General features: G+C 60.8%; 1 protein-coding gene across 1 annotated transcript in view; it reads right to left on the bottom strand.

Moving 5' to 3' along the window:
* The window catches only part of NRXN2 (neurexin 2), a 116,296-nt gene that overhangs the window by 73,153 nt on the left and 31,516 nt on the right, over window positions 1-11,627 (bottom strand). Inside the window, exons 7-10 of the mRNA XM_015568978.1 lie at window positions 4,171-4,332; window positions 3,053-3,446; window positions 276-479; window positions 1-185 (exon numbers count right to left, since the gene is read on the bottom strand). Of these exons, the coding sequence (XP_015424464.1) occupies window positions 1-185; window positions 276-479; window positions 3,053-3,446; window positions 4,171-4,332 (945 nt within the window). The remainder of the gene's footprint in view (window positions 186-275; window positions 480-3,052; window positions 3,447-4,170; window positions 4,333-11,627) is intronic.

The raw sequence follows: 11,627 nt of genomic DNA, 5'->3' as shown, positions 1-11,627 counted from the left end.
CATCTGGCCCCCGTCCAGCTCGAGGCGCAGGGTGTCGGCCGACTCCCGGGAGGTGGTGGCCATCATGAGCCCGTAGGCCCGCTGGGACATGAAACGCAGCGACACGTCCTCCGCCTCCGTGTGCATGGCGTTGGGCAGCATGATCTTCATGTACATGGAACCGTCGTAGCTCAGGACCGTGGCCTCTGCCCCAGGAGAGGGGGGTGGGGAGAGGGGAAAGGGGAGCAGGGCGGGCAGAGGCCAGTGGAGGGAGACAGAAACGAGAGAATCATTACCAGGAGGACAGGCAGGGCCGGGGTCCCGCACGCAGCCCACGTAGCCGGCCCGCAGCGCCGCTGTCCACACCTCCGGGGGCAGCGGCATTTCCACGCGCCCCCCCTCGGGGAGACCGCCCAGGTACAGCTCGCTCTCCAGGTCCAGAATCTCACTCTCCCCCGTGGCCAGGAACGGGGTGCTGCGGCTGTTCACTGAGATGGAGCCTAGGGGTCACCAAACAGTGAGCCTCAGCGGGGCAGCCGGACGGAGAGGTGCCACAGGCCAGAGAGGGAGATGGCCTGGCAGCCGGGCCTCCCCACCCACCCCTGCAGCAGCAGTGGGGGGAAGCTGAGCCTCGCTCGCCTGCTCAGACACTACCTGACAAAGGCCCCCCAACATCAGCTCATGTGAGCCAGTCCAGCCCGGCTGCAGTGTGAGGTCCAGGCTTCTCCCTCCCCACCTGAGCGAGTCTTTAGAGGATGCACAGGAGGTGGACACACCCCAAAAGGGCTGGATCATTCACGGGTCATCCCCCCGATCCCCCTCCAGTCCCTTAAACCAGGAGCTAGAGGCACAGACCCCTGAGGAGGCTGAAAGGCTTGCATCTAAGGTTCCCCCACTAACATCTACTGAGCGTCTGTGACCACGTGCCAGGCCCTTAGCACTTTACATGTTATATCGCTTAGTCTCACGGTCCCCTGTGAAGGTGGTCCTTCATGGCCCCACTTGGAAATGGCAGGCAGGCCTCAGAGAAACTAGGAACCTGCCTGAAGCACCACGGCAGGGGAGGCGCAGAGCCAAAGTACCCCACCCCCCCACCACCACCACCACCAGGGCAGCCTCCTCCACCCCAGCCGGGAGCCCCTCTGTGGCTGGGGGACAAGATGGGCCGGCAGGTCAGCTCCTGGGGCCTGCGAGGCAGCTGGCAGCCAGGAGAGGGCGCCGGTGCGGAGCTTCTGAATCGTAAATGCTTTGGAAGGGAGACCGTTATCCTAGGGGAGATTCGGGCTCAGGTAGGAGCGTCAAAGCGGCCACCGAGCAAGAGGAAATTAAACCGAGTATAGGCCTGGCCACAAGGTCGCCCTAAACATGGAAAGGGAATGACCCAAACCTTCGTCAACCGGTGTGACATGTAACATGCAATGGAATATCATTCTGCCGTAAGAAGAAATGGTGCCACACGCTACAGCGTGGAGGAACCTTGAAACCAGTCTGCTGAGTGGCACGAGGCAGACCCAAAGGGACAAGGGCTGCATATGCCAGCTGCAGGGGTCCCTGGCGTAGTCACATTCATGGGGCAGAAAGCAGGATGCCAGCTGCCAGGGCCCCGGGGCAGGGGGAGGAGTTACTGCTTAACGGGGATGGACGTTAAGTTTGGGAAAAGGGAAACGGTCTGCAGATGGGGGGGGGGGGGGTGACAGTGATGGGAATGCACTCAGTGCCACTACACTGTACACTTAAAATGGCTAAAATGGTCACTTTCAGGTTATGTATAATTTACAATTTTTCTGAAACCAGGGGAAGGTCAGAGGGCTTTGCTGGAATGACCGCGCAAGCATGCGTGCTGTGTGCAGGGATGGACGTGGGCCACTGGGCATGGCCAGAGCTGGTCAAGGCAGTGGCCCCGGGGCCAGCCAGGCTGCGTGTGTGGGCTCTGAGCTCCGTGTGAGGCCACGGAGACCACTTCCTGGAGGCCAAGGCGAGCAGGAGGCCGGGAGTCCAGGCAGCTTTCCAACCTAAAGGGCTACTGCCCACCTGTGTGGACACGAGGAGCCGGGGAGACCCTGTGGGGCCTCGTGAGACAAAACGAGGGGGTGGGCCCACTGACCCTGAAGCCCAGGGAAGGCAGCCTTGCCCCGAGGAAGGGAGAGGCAGGCACAGCTAACAGCCCATGAAAAGCGGACACTTCCGGGAGCCACGGCAGCCCCGTCACTCCACAGAGACGCACAGCCCAGCGCGGTGACAGCGGGGAGCGCGACACCTTAGCTGGCGTGGATGGGAGCTTACACTGGACAATATGTCCGCTCTCACGAACATCAGCTCTGTCTTTCCCAGATAATTCTCTCACGTTCGACAAGGTGAATTAGGCCGAAGACAAGAAGAGGGCAGGCAAGGGGGACTGGGGACGAGTGGAGGAGAGGGCGGCTAAAGCAGCCGGAGGTTCCAGACAGCACCGGCCTGCCCTCGGCACTCCCTGCTCTGCTGCGTCACTGTGCGGGGTCCTCACTGGGGCCACCGTCAGCTCCCCCCACCCCGCTGACCCCCCTGACCAGCTCTGTGACAGCAAAGTTTTTAGTTCATGCGCCCTCTGCTCCAGCACCTTGGACGGCGCCCTGCATAGCTGCTGCTGCTGCGCTCAGTACATATTTCTAAAACGAATTAATAAGAGAAAGTCGAATGGATCTAGACAGAGGCAGGCAAGGTTGGGAATAGTTTTTTAGGGGTGTGAGATATTCACTCTGTGGGGGACCCTGTGCTAAGGCCTTTACAGTGCCCTCTCATTTTCCCCTCTCGATGACCCTGATGCAGGGACGCCTTTCGTAGATGAGGAAACTGAGGCTTCAGGGGTTGAGTGATGGGCCTAACGTTACCCCCACAGTAAGTGAAAGGGCGGAGGTGTGACCCCAGGTCTCCACCACGCCCTCCCCCAGGACAGGAGTGACAGCGCAAGGCAGGGAGGCCAGTGGGAAAACGCAGGAGGAGTTCAGGAAACTGTAGGACAGAAGAGGCCTGGGAGGATGTCAGGGCCGGGACCAGGAGCGGCCAGGGAGGGAGAAGGGGCCAGAGGGCTCCCGACCTTTGCGCCCGTCCCTCTGGAAGTCCACGTGGCACCACTCGCCGTCGTTGACCTTGCGGCTGGACGCCCGCAGCTTGATGCCTCCGGAGCCCATGTCCAGCAGGAGGTAGAGGTAGCCGTCCAACAGCTCCATGGCCCCGGCCCGCCGGCCCTGGCTGAAGAGCAGCAGCCCGTTGGGCTCCGTGGTGCGGAAGTCTAGGGAGATGGAGCCAGTGCGTTTGGCGCTCCAGCGGGGCAGCGCCACGAAGGCCTCGGGACTCTCAAAGGTCACGGGGTCCAGGGCAGCCACGTCTTCACAGCGGAATGACAGGTCCCCCTGCAGCTTCATCTTGGGGTCCCCTTCCTTTGCCAGGCGGGACAGCTCCAGCTTGAAGTCATTATTCTTGTAGACCACCTGCAGGGAGGGGCAGGGCAGGGCAGGAGACATGGAGCTGCTGGGGCCTGGCCCTCCTGCCCAGCACCGTGGGCGCTGCCACCCAGCCCTGGGGGCCCTGCTCCGCTCCACCAGACCACTGGCGTGGCCTTTGTTCTACATCAGGGGTGGGCAAACTTTTTGACTCGAGGGCCACAATGGGTTCTTAAACTGGACCGGAGGGCGGGCCGTAGTTTGCCCACGGCTGTTCTAGAACCACACACAGAGGCTATGAACAAGCCACTCCCCTGCTCCCGACTCTCGGTCCTGCCTTCCTGCCAATGATGCCCGTTTGTCACAACAGCCAGTCAGGGCCACCGCCTGGTTGACATTTCCCAGTTCTCCAAGCCTTTTAGTCTGCACTCCCCTCTGCTCCTCGCACCCCCCCTTAAGGAGTAGGTGCTCGTTTTACAAATGAGCAAACGAAGAGTAGGCCAGGTCAGGGGACTTGGCCACGGTCAGAGAGCAGAAGAGCTGGGACCCAGCCACAGGGGCTGAGTCTTCACATCCAGCAGCTGCCTCGAGGGTCCCGAGAGGACGGGGCTTCCGCGGCCAAGGCCGTGAGACAGAAGCCTCTGGACGGAGCCAACAGCCTCGGGTTTTGAAAAGAGAAGGACCAGAGCACAGAGGCCTGGCGGCTGGCCCGCAGACCCCATCACAGAGGCGGCGAGCGTTCAGGGCCGCAGCCCTCCCCGGCCCCACTCACGTCCTTGAGGCAGCCCATGAAGTTGTTGCTGACGGGCGAGCCTGGCAGGTCCGCAGTGTTGGGGCTGCCCCCGATGTAGAAGAAGTCGTCGGAGCCCAGCATGGTGTAGTCCTCCTGCGTGTAGCCTGTGGTGGTCAGGATCCCGTCCACCGAGATGGTCACCTGCCCAGCCCAGGGCGGGAGGGGGAGAGACAAGGAGACAACCGGCATCAACTCCCTGGGGAGAGTCGAGGGCTGGGCAAGGGAGGGGCCAGGGGGCAGTGGGGGAGGGGGCCAGACCCCCCATTTTTATGTCTGCTTGTCTCGGAGGAGGAACAGTGTGGGGAGCAGGGAGAGGGGGAGAAGGAGGCAGCACAAGATTGGATGGTCTCAGGGTGGGCTCAGGCCTGCCCCACGCCCAGCTCAGCAGGCAGAAGCCTGAGGGTACTGGAGCACTCCCCCAGAACCAGTTCCTGGAAGTGGCTCCGAATGGAAGTGGAAACCCCAGGTCAGGGCTCCAGGATGGGGGATGTGAAGGGCACCCTCACGCCCCTCCTCCTGAAGGGGCTCCTGGACCTGCATGCGATTGGCAGGGACCCAGTCCCCGCCCTTCTTGGTGGCTCCAGCTCCCCTGCAGCTCCCCCTCCGGGCACTGAGGGGTCTTCCAGCCTCAGCCAGTAGGGCGATGGCAGCGAGCAAGGGCGTGAGGAACTAGAACAGGGATATTCCTGGAGCCTTGGAGCCTGGGGGGAGAGAAGGGGGGCAGAGCATCCTTCAGGGCCGATGCCCACTTCGCCCCTTTCCTGAGTCTCTTTACGGCCAGATCCCTCGACTCGGGTCACCCTCTTGTCTCCCAAGGAGAGGGCGGTACTGCACCTACTCATCAGCCTGCCTTTCTCTCTTCGCCTTCCCCACTGATGCCACCATCACACTCTAGGGAGCTGGGCCGGGTTAGAGAGCAGAGGGGGACAGGGCTAACCTCAGGATGCCTTGGCCGTGGGCTGGCAAGTCAGGCAGAAACTCAAGGATGGGGAGCGGCTGGTGCTCCAAGGAGGTGAGAAGGGGCAGCCGTGGCCTGGGGGAAGCAGTGACCTTGTGGGGGTGGCAATGCAGGGAACTCTCAGACTACCCCCTCCCCAGGCCAATGTCGAACTTGGCCCCTGGAAAGTCCGTAGGGCAGAGTCGAGGTCTGTGGGACCACGAGACACCCCGCCCCCCGTCCCCATCCCCCACTCCAGGAAGGCTGTGGTTTCGGACGGTCAGCTGGGAAATACGGGCAGTCACCCCACTTCCCACTCCCCTAAAGTGTTTCAGCACCCCCTTTTCCAGCAAAGTCTGGAGATTGGGGCCTTCCGGTCCCACCTGTACCAGTCCACCTGCACAGGCTACCAGCCACCTTCCAGGGACTGGTCTCCAGAGTCCATGGTCGTGGGGCAGGCATGGTGTTAGGAACTCCTAAGGGACATGAGCAGAAGGAAGCAAGGGGAACTACCCCACAGGACCCCCGGACCCGCCTGCTGAGCTGGAGCCCTCCAGTGTGTGTGTGTGGGGGGGGGCTGAGCAAAACCAGGGCGCAGGGGCCCCGTCCTGGGAACCATCAAACCTTGTGCTGGAGGAACTAGGTTCAAGGGCAGATGATAAGGGGTATCTTTGTGGGAAGGGAGGTGTGAAAGCTTTTGGGTCTTGTTTGGAGGAGAGCGCTGGTCATTATTGTTTATTTCTTCTTCCCTCCATCCCACCCGAGGCTGGGAAGTGGGGGTCTGGGTGGAAAAGGGAAGGGTCAAAGTATTAGTCACAAAAACATGCAGACAAGGTTAGACCGGGCAGAGGGGCTGGAGGGAGGGGAGGAGGGGACTGGGCTGAAAGGGTGGAAAAGACAGGGCGGGTGGCAGGTGAAGGGGTCTCCCTGGAACAGACTCTGTTCCCTCCTGCCCTCCACCTGCACTTCGGAACTGGGCCACTAGCTAGTTCCTGAGCCTACACCTGGTCACCCCAAATACACAGTCAGCTCCTGAAGATGGGACCCGGCCCGGCCGGCGTGGCTCAGTGATTGACCTATGAACCTAGGAGGTCACGGTTCAATCCCCGGTCAGGGCACATGGCTGGTTTGTGGGCTCCGTGCAGGAGGCAGCCAATCAATGATTCTCTCTCAACATTGATGTTTCTCTTTCTCTCTCTCTCTCTCTCTCTCTCTCTCTCTCTCTCTCTTCCTCTCTGAAATCAATAAAACAATTGTTTTTTTAATTAAAAAAGAATGGGCACCCTGACTGGTGTTGCTCAGTGGATAGAGCGTTGGCTCAGGTTCGATTCCAGTCAAGGGCATGTACCTTGGTTGCGGGCACATCCCCAGTAGGGAGTGTGCAGGAGGCAGCTGATCGATGTTTCTAACTCTCTATCCCTCTCCCTTCCTCTCTGTAAAAAATCAATTAAAAATATCTTTAAAAAAAAATGGGCACCTGAGGGTCCCTGTAACCCCCTAATCCCAGCCAGGCCCAGGGACACATCAGAGTCACTGAAGGCGAACACCAAGTCACTTCAGGAGGCAGGGCCACGGCCTGTGTGCCATCTGTCCATCCTATGCCTCGGGGGCCTTTGGTGGGCAGGGCCTCAGTCCTCCGAGACTGCTCTAACCAGGCACCCCTGTTTCGGGGGGGGCAGGGCCTGCCCAGCCCCAGAGCTCCCCAGGAAGAGGCTCGTCTGGCCCCGTCAGTACACTCTGTTCCCAGCCCGCCCGGCCACTGCACTGTCCCGCTCCCCGCCCTGGAAGCATCTTCTTCCCTCTGTGGGCTTTTTGGGCCCAGTCCCTTGGGCCAGCTCACCTGCCTTTGCCCTCGGAATTATAAGGACCTGACTAGGGGGGCGGGGGCTCCTCAACTCCCCTGCAGACAGGGTGCAAATCTGACCTTGCCCCACAGCCTTATGCAAATTGCTGCCAAGCCGTGCCCCCTGGTAGAATAGGGTGGGCTTAATCACCCTCCTATCTGTGCCCCAAATTCACAACTATTTTTGTGGAGCAGCCCTGGCCCAGGGGGTGGAGGAGAGGGGGGAGGAGCATCAGGAGATGCACGGAGGAAGGGGGTCGGCCAGGGGTGGGGAAGTAGAGGAAGTGGGGCGGGCACTGGTGGAAAGGAAGCCAAGGGCAGGGGATGGAGGAAGGTCTCTGGGGAAGGCAAGGAGGGAGATGACAGATTAGTAAACCCAACTGTTTCCTCAGACAAATCAAAGTCCAGACACAAAAATGGTGGGTTTGTTAGTAAAAGCAGGAAACAGGGGACTCAGTCCCCTGTCCCCCTCCACCCTGGGGGTTCAGGATGCCCCTGCCCCCCAGCCCCCCCGCACAGCTTCTGGGAGGGGTAGGGCCGGCGGGGAGGAGGGTAGGGGGGGCATGCCACACAGAACAGCCACTGCTTCGAGGGCACATGCGGGTTAGAGGGCCAGGGCGGGGCCGGGCCCAGCAGGAGACGAGAGAGCACAGCCACGTGAGAAGGCATGCCGGCCAGGCCGGGAGATAGGGGGAAGCAGAGATGGAGGCAGAAGAGCTGAGGGGTACAGGAAGGAGACGCTTCCTTCCAGCAGAGGAGGGGAGAGGGGCCCCACTAGGACAGATCCCTGTGGGCTGAGAAAGGGAAGGGACATGAGACTCAGACCTTCCCCACCAGAGGGTGCCCCAGGCGCTCTGCCCACCCCTACACACCACTCATCACAGACCCCAGACACACCTGCTCACACACACCGCCCACTGACGGCAGAGGGGGACGTCTCCATGGGCTCATTTCCAACCAGCATCCTTTCCATCAGCAGGACCACGGCCAGGGCCCCAAGACACAGCAGACTCGGCACCCAACCCAGACCATCCGCTCAGCCAGTCCACTCCACACAGATAGGCGGGCCTGAGCGGGGCTGAGGAGGCCCGAAGGAAGGAGCCACAGCTCTGCCCCAAAGCCAGGCCCAGCCAGGGAGCAGAGCGGGGAGCACAGAAGACACAGGAACCCAGCGCCCAGCCCCAGCTCCACTCCCCAGGAGCGGGGAGGGTGGCTAGAGGTGCTACAAGGGGTTGGGCTACCCGCTGGGAGGGCTCTCAACCCTCCCCACTGACCTCACCTTCCTCTGCTCGGCTCCCTGCACGTAGGCAGGCCGGTAGGACGTAAAACCAGGCCCTGGCCACAAATGCCCCCTCCCCCCTCACGCAGAGCCTTTCTCAGCTCCCTGCTGTGATCACAGAGTCCCCAACCTCCCGGGAGGGGGCTCATTGTGGGGAGAATAAGACGGAGTGAGGACATGTGTTTTGAACGGTGGGTGGGCTGAATGGGCTTTGGGGAGTCAGGAAGCCCTGTGACCGTGTAGGCAAAACTGAATCACTGAGCACTTTGTTTTTCTGGGAGATGCCATTTCTGTCATCTGGTCCTCGAGGGCTCCGGGAGCCGAGGGTGGCTCACTCGGAACAGACGGGGTGGGGCCAGAGTGCGGCCGGGGAGGGCGTCAGAGGGAGGTGTGCAGGCCCGCTGCATGCTGACGGTTAGCCATCTGTCTGGGGTGGGAGAAGCTAAAGAGAGAGACTGGTTGGAAAGACCCCCAGGAGGGTGGCCCAGCAGCAGGCACAGCCCCGCAATGCGTCCTGGCAGCTGGATTTGGAAAAGCTGAGGGACAGGATCCTGAGTCCTTCAGCCTCCACGGCTTTCTAACACAATCCGTCCTCCCTCTGACTCTCGGCTGTCAGAGGCTTTAACAGCCCACCACGCGCCCTCCACCCAGGCTGACTGCGGCTCACACGAGACAGCCGAAATGAAAGCCCTGGAATCTTCCACAACCGGCTTTCTCTGGGCCTCAGTTTCCCCATCTGCTAACTGGGAGTAACCTCTGCCTGCAATCTAGACAGTCATGGAGTTTAAATGATATTCAAAAAGTGAGAGCTATTTCGAGGAACCAGAGCCCCTGGTGTATGTACAAAGAACTATTATTATTTTTACAAGAAAACTTCCATCGGCCCGACCACAACTAATCCAAACCTCTCAACCGGTTCACCCTCTCCCTCAGGGAAGAATGTTGAAATAACAAGAAAAGAGTTAATAAAAGTAAATACAGAACTAGCAGAGCCGGGCTGAAGAACGCCCTGGAATCAGAACAGGGGAACCCTGTCTCTCGGGGCCCTGTCCCCTGGCTCCAGTCTTCCCTGAAAAGGCCGGTCCCTGGGACAGATTTATCGGGGTTTACAAGGCTACTCGGGCCACCCCGGGGCAACGGCTCTGATCCCTGACCCCCGACAGCGATGCTGGCACTGGGGAGCACAGCCCTCGGAGAAGAGACTTGAGCCAGGGGGGAACCACACGGGGCTCTTTGCTTCGTAACCAGCTTATGCACCCCGTCTCTCCTCCTCCCAGACCCAATTCCTGAGGCATTCTGGGGTTTCCCGCAGTTGTTTTAGGACTAGGTCCTAAGGGGAGGGGAATAGGGTCTCCAGTGGGGGAGCAAGCGCACTCTCCGGGGTTTGCTGTGGGAAGGGAACTGCACCCTTACAAAGCACCCCTGCCCTGGCAACACCGAGACGCTCAGTCAGCATTTTATAAGCTTCATAAAGTTACCGGTCCCTTTACGGAGCACACAGGCTTCCGCTTGCATTACCCCTGCTGACCTTCCACGGACCCCAGGACACAGGGCACGCAGGTGTGTCGTCAGCCCGTTGGGTGACTGAGCTTTAGCCCAGGTCACATGGTCCATTTTTAACTGAACTGAGACTGGAGGGGGTCTGCAGGCCCTCACCCTCAGGTGGCGTTCCCCAGGTGCCGGTGTGCTGCCCAGGCTGACCCCGCCTCCCTGCCCCCAGCCTGCCTCCCTGCCCCCGGGAAGCGCTGTAAAGAGAGGTCCTGACAGGGACTCAGGCCAGCCTGGGGAGCGGCAGCAGCTAAACCTGGAGCAGCACCTGGGGAACAGACTGGGAGGGGTGGTGCTGGGACCCCGAGTGGCTCCATTTGAACGTGGGATGGCTGGGTGTGACCAGATGAGACCTCTGCTTGGGGAGAGCTAGGGTGGCCATAGCCAGGGGCACCGGCTCAGGGGCGAGCAGAGGACAGGGCTGCCAGGGTTCAGGGAAACAGAGGCCTGAGAGGTAGGCCCCCCTGGGGAGGTGGGGGACCCCCCCTGGTTGGGAGCCTAGTTATCCTGCTTCCCTCCCTGCCAGCCTGCCAGCCACACAGACCTGGGAGGCCGGGAAGGCCAGGCATCGGCCCCATGCAGCGTGGGCCCCATGGGAGCAGACACGTCCACCGGAGGGTCGCCGGGCCAGAGCTCAATCACTCCGCATTATTAATAGGCGATGACTAACCGCCTGCCAGCGCAGAGCCCAGACCTGGTGGGCAGGAGGGATCCCAGGGGATGGCGCAGCAGGCCCTGCAGGCACACACACAAGGCGGCCAGCTCCTGCCCCCACACCGCTGCCACCCAGAGCCCTCTCCAGGCTCAACACACACGCAGTCACACGGCCCCGGCTCACACCGGCACGGACACATGGCGAGTCACCAGCAGACTCTCACAAACACAGCGTACAGTCTCCCACTGACACCCCTCCATGACACACCAACATTTACACACACTTGCACCCACACACCGACGCACACCAGCTGCATTTATCCAGACACCCACACCCACACTCCCAGGGACTGAGTCCAACCCAAACAGAGGAGCTTGGTGACAACCACCCCAACTTTACCCCTGCGGGGCCTCCTCCTCTCGCCCCTCAGCAGGGAGGAAGCAGCCCCGGGTAGAGGCCATGCTGGACAGGCAGGGGACAGAGACGGGGAGAGATGGAGGGGAAGGAAGACAGTGTGAAACACAGTGTTAGTCAGAGCAGCAGAGCTGTGGGGGGACTGGACGCTGTCCCTGGTGGGGGGAAAGACCATTCGTGCCATGCAGAATGTGGGGGAAGGCGGGACCAGGAACCCGCAAGGTTGAGAAGCGAGGGTAGGGATGTCACCTCTTCCCTGGCAGCCAGCGTGGGGCAGCCCCCAAACTGGTATGCACTGGTGACTTGAAGGAGCAATCTGGACTGGTCCCAGGCTGCTGTGCACCTCCCAGGCCACGTCTGCCCCCCTCAGGGAGCCTGCCCCGCTGGCTGCCACTGGAGGTCTCACCCCAGCCCCCTCCTCCAACTCAAGGGGCCTGTCCAGGAGTGACAGTGAGCAGAGCGGAGCATGTCATGGGATGGTGTTTTCCATGGATTTTCAGGAGACCAAGAAAGAAACTAAATCAGAGAGAGAGAGAAAAAAAAAACGAGGGAGGGGGGGAAATGAACAAAACAAAGCAATAGAAATAAGCAGCCTGGCATCGGGGCTGGTCTAACCAGAGCCGATGGGCACGGGCCTGCCCCAGGCCCCTCTGGCCAGGAATCTGAATTCAGGAGTCAGGGGGTCAAGGCAGGGACAGGCCAAATTCCTCGATTTCCATTTGTCTTTTGGATTTGAGTTTGGACCAAAAAAAACAAAAGG

This window comes from Myotis davidii, unplaced genomic scaffold (genome assembly GCF_000327345.1).
Source record: "Myotis davidii unplaced genomic scaffold, ASM32734v1 scaffold425, whole genome shotgun sequence".
Classification (NCBI taxonomy): domain Eukaryota; kingdom Metazoa; phylum Chordata; class Mammalia; order Chiroptera; family Vespertilionidae; genus Myotis; species Myotis davidii.
The sequence above is the reverse complement of the archived record's forward strand: the minus strand, read 5'-3'. Positions and strand labels throughout refer to the sequence as shown.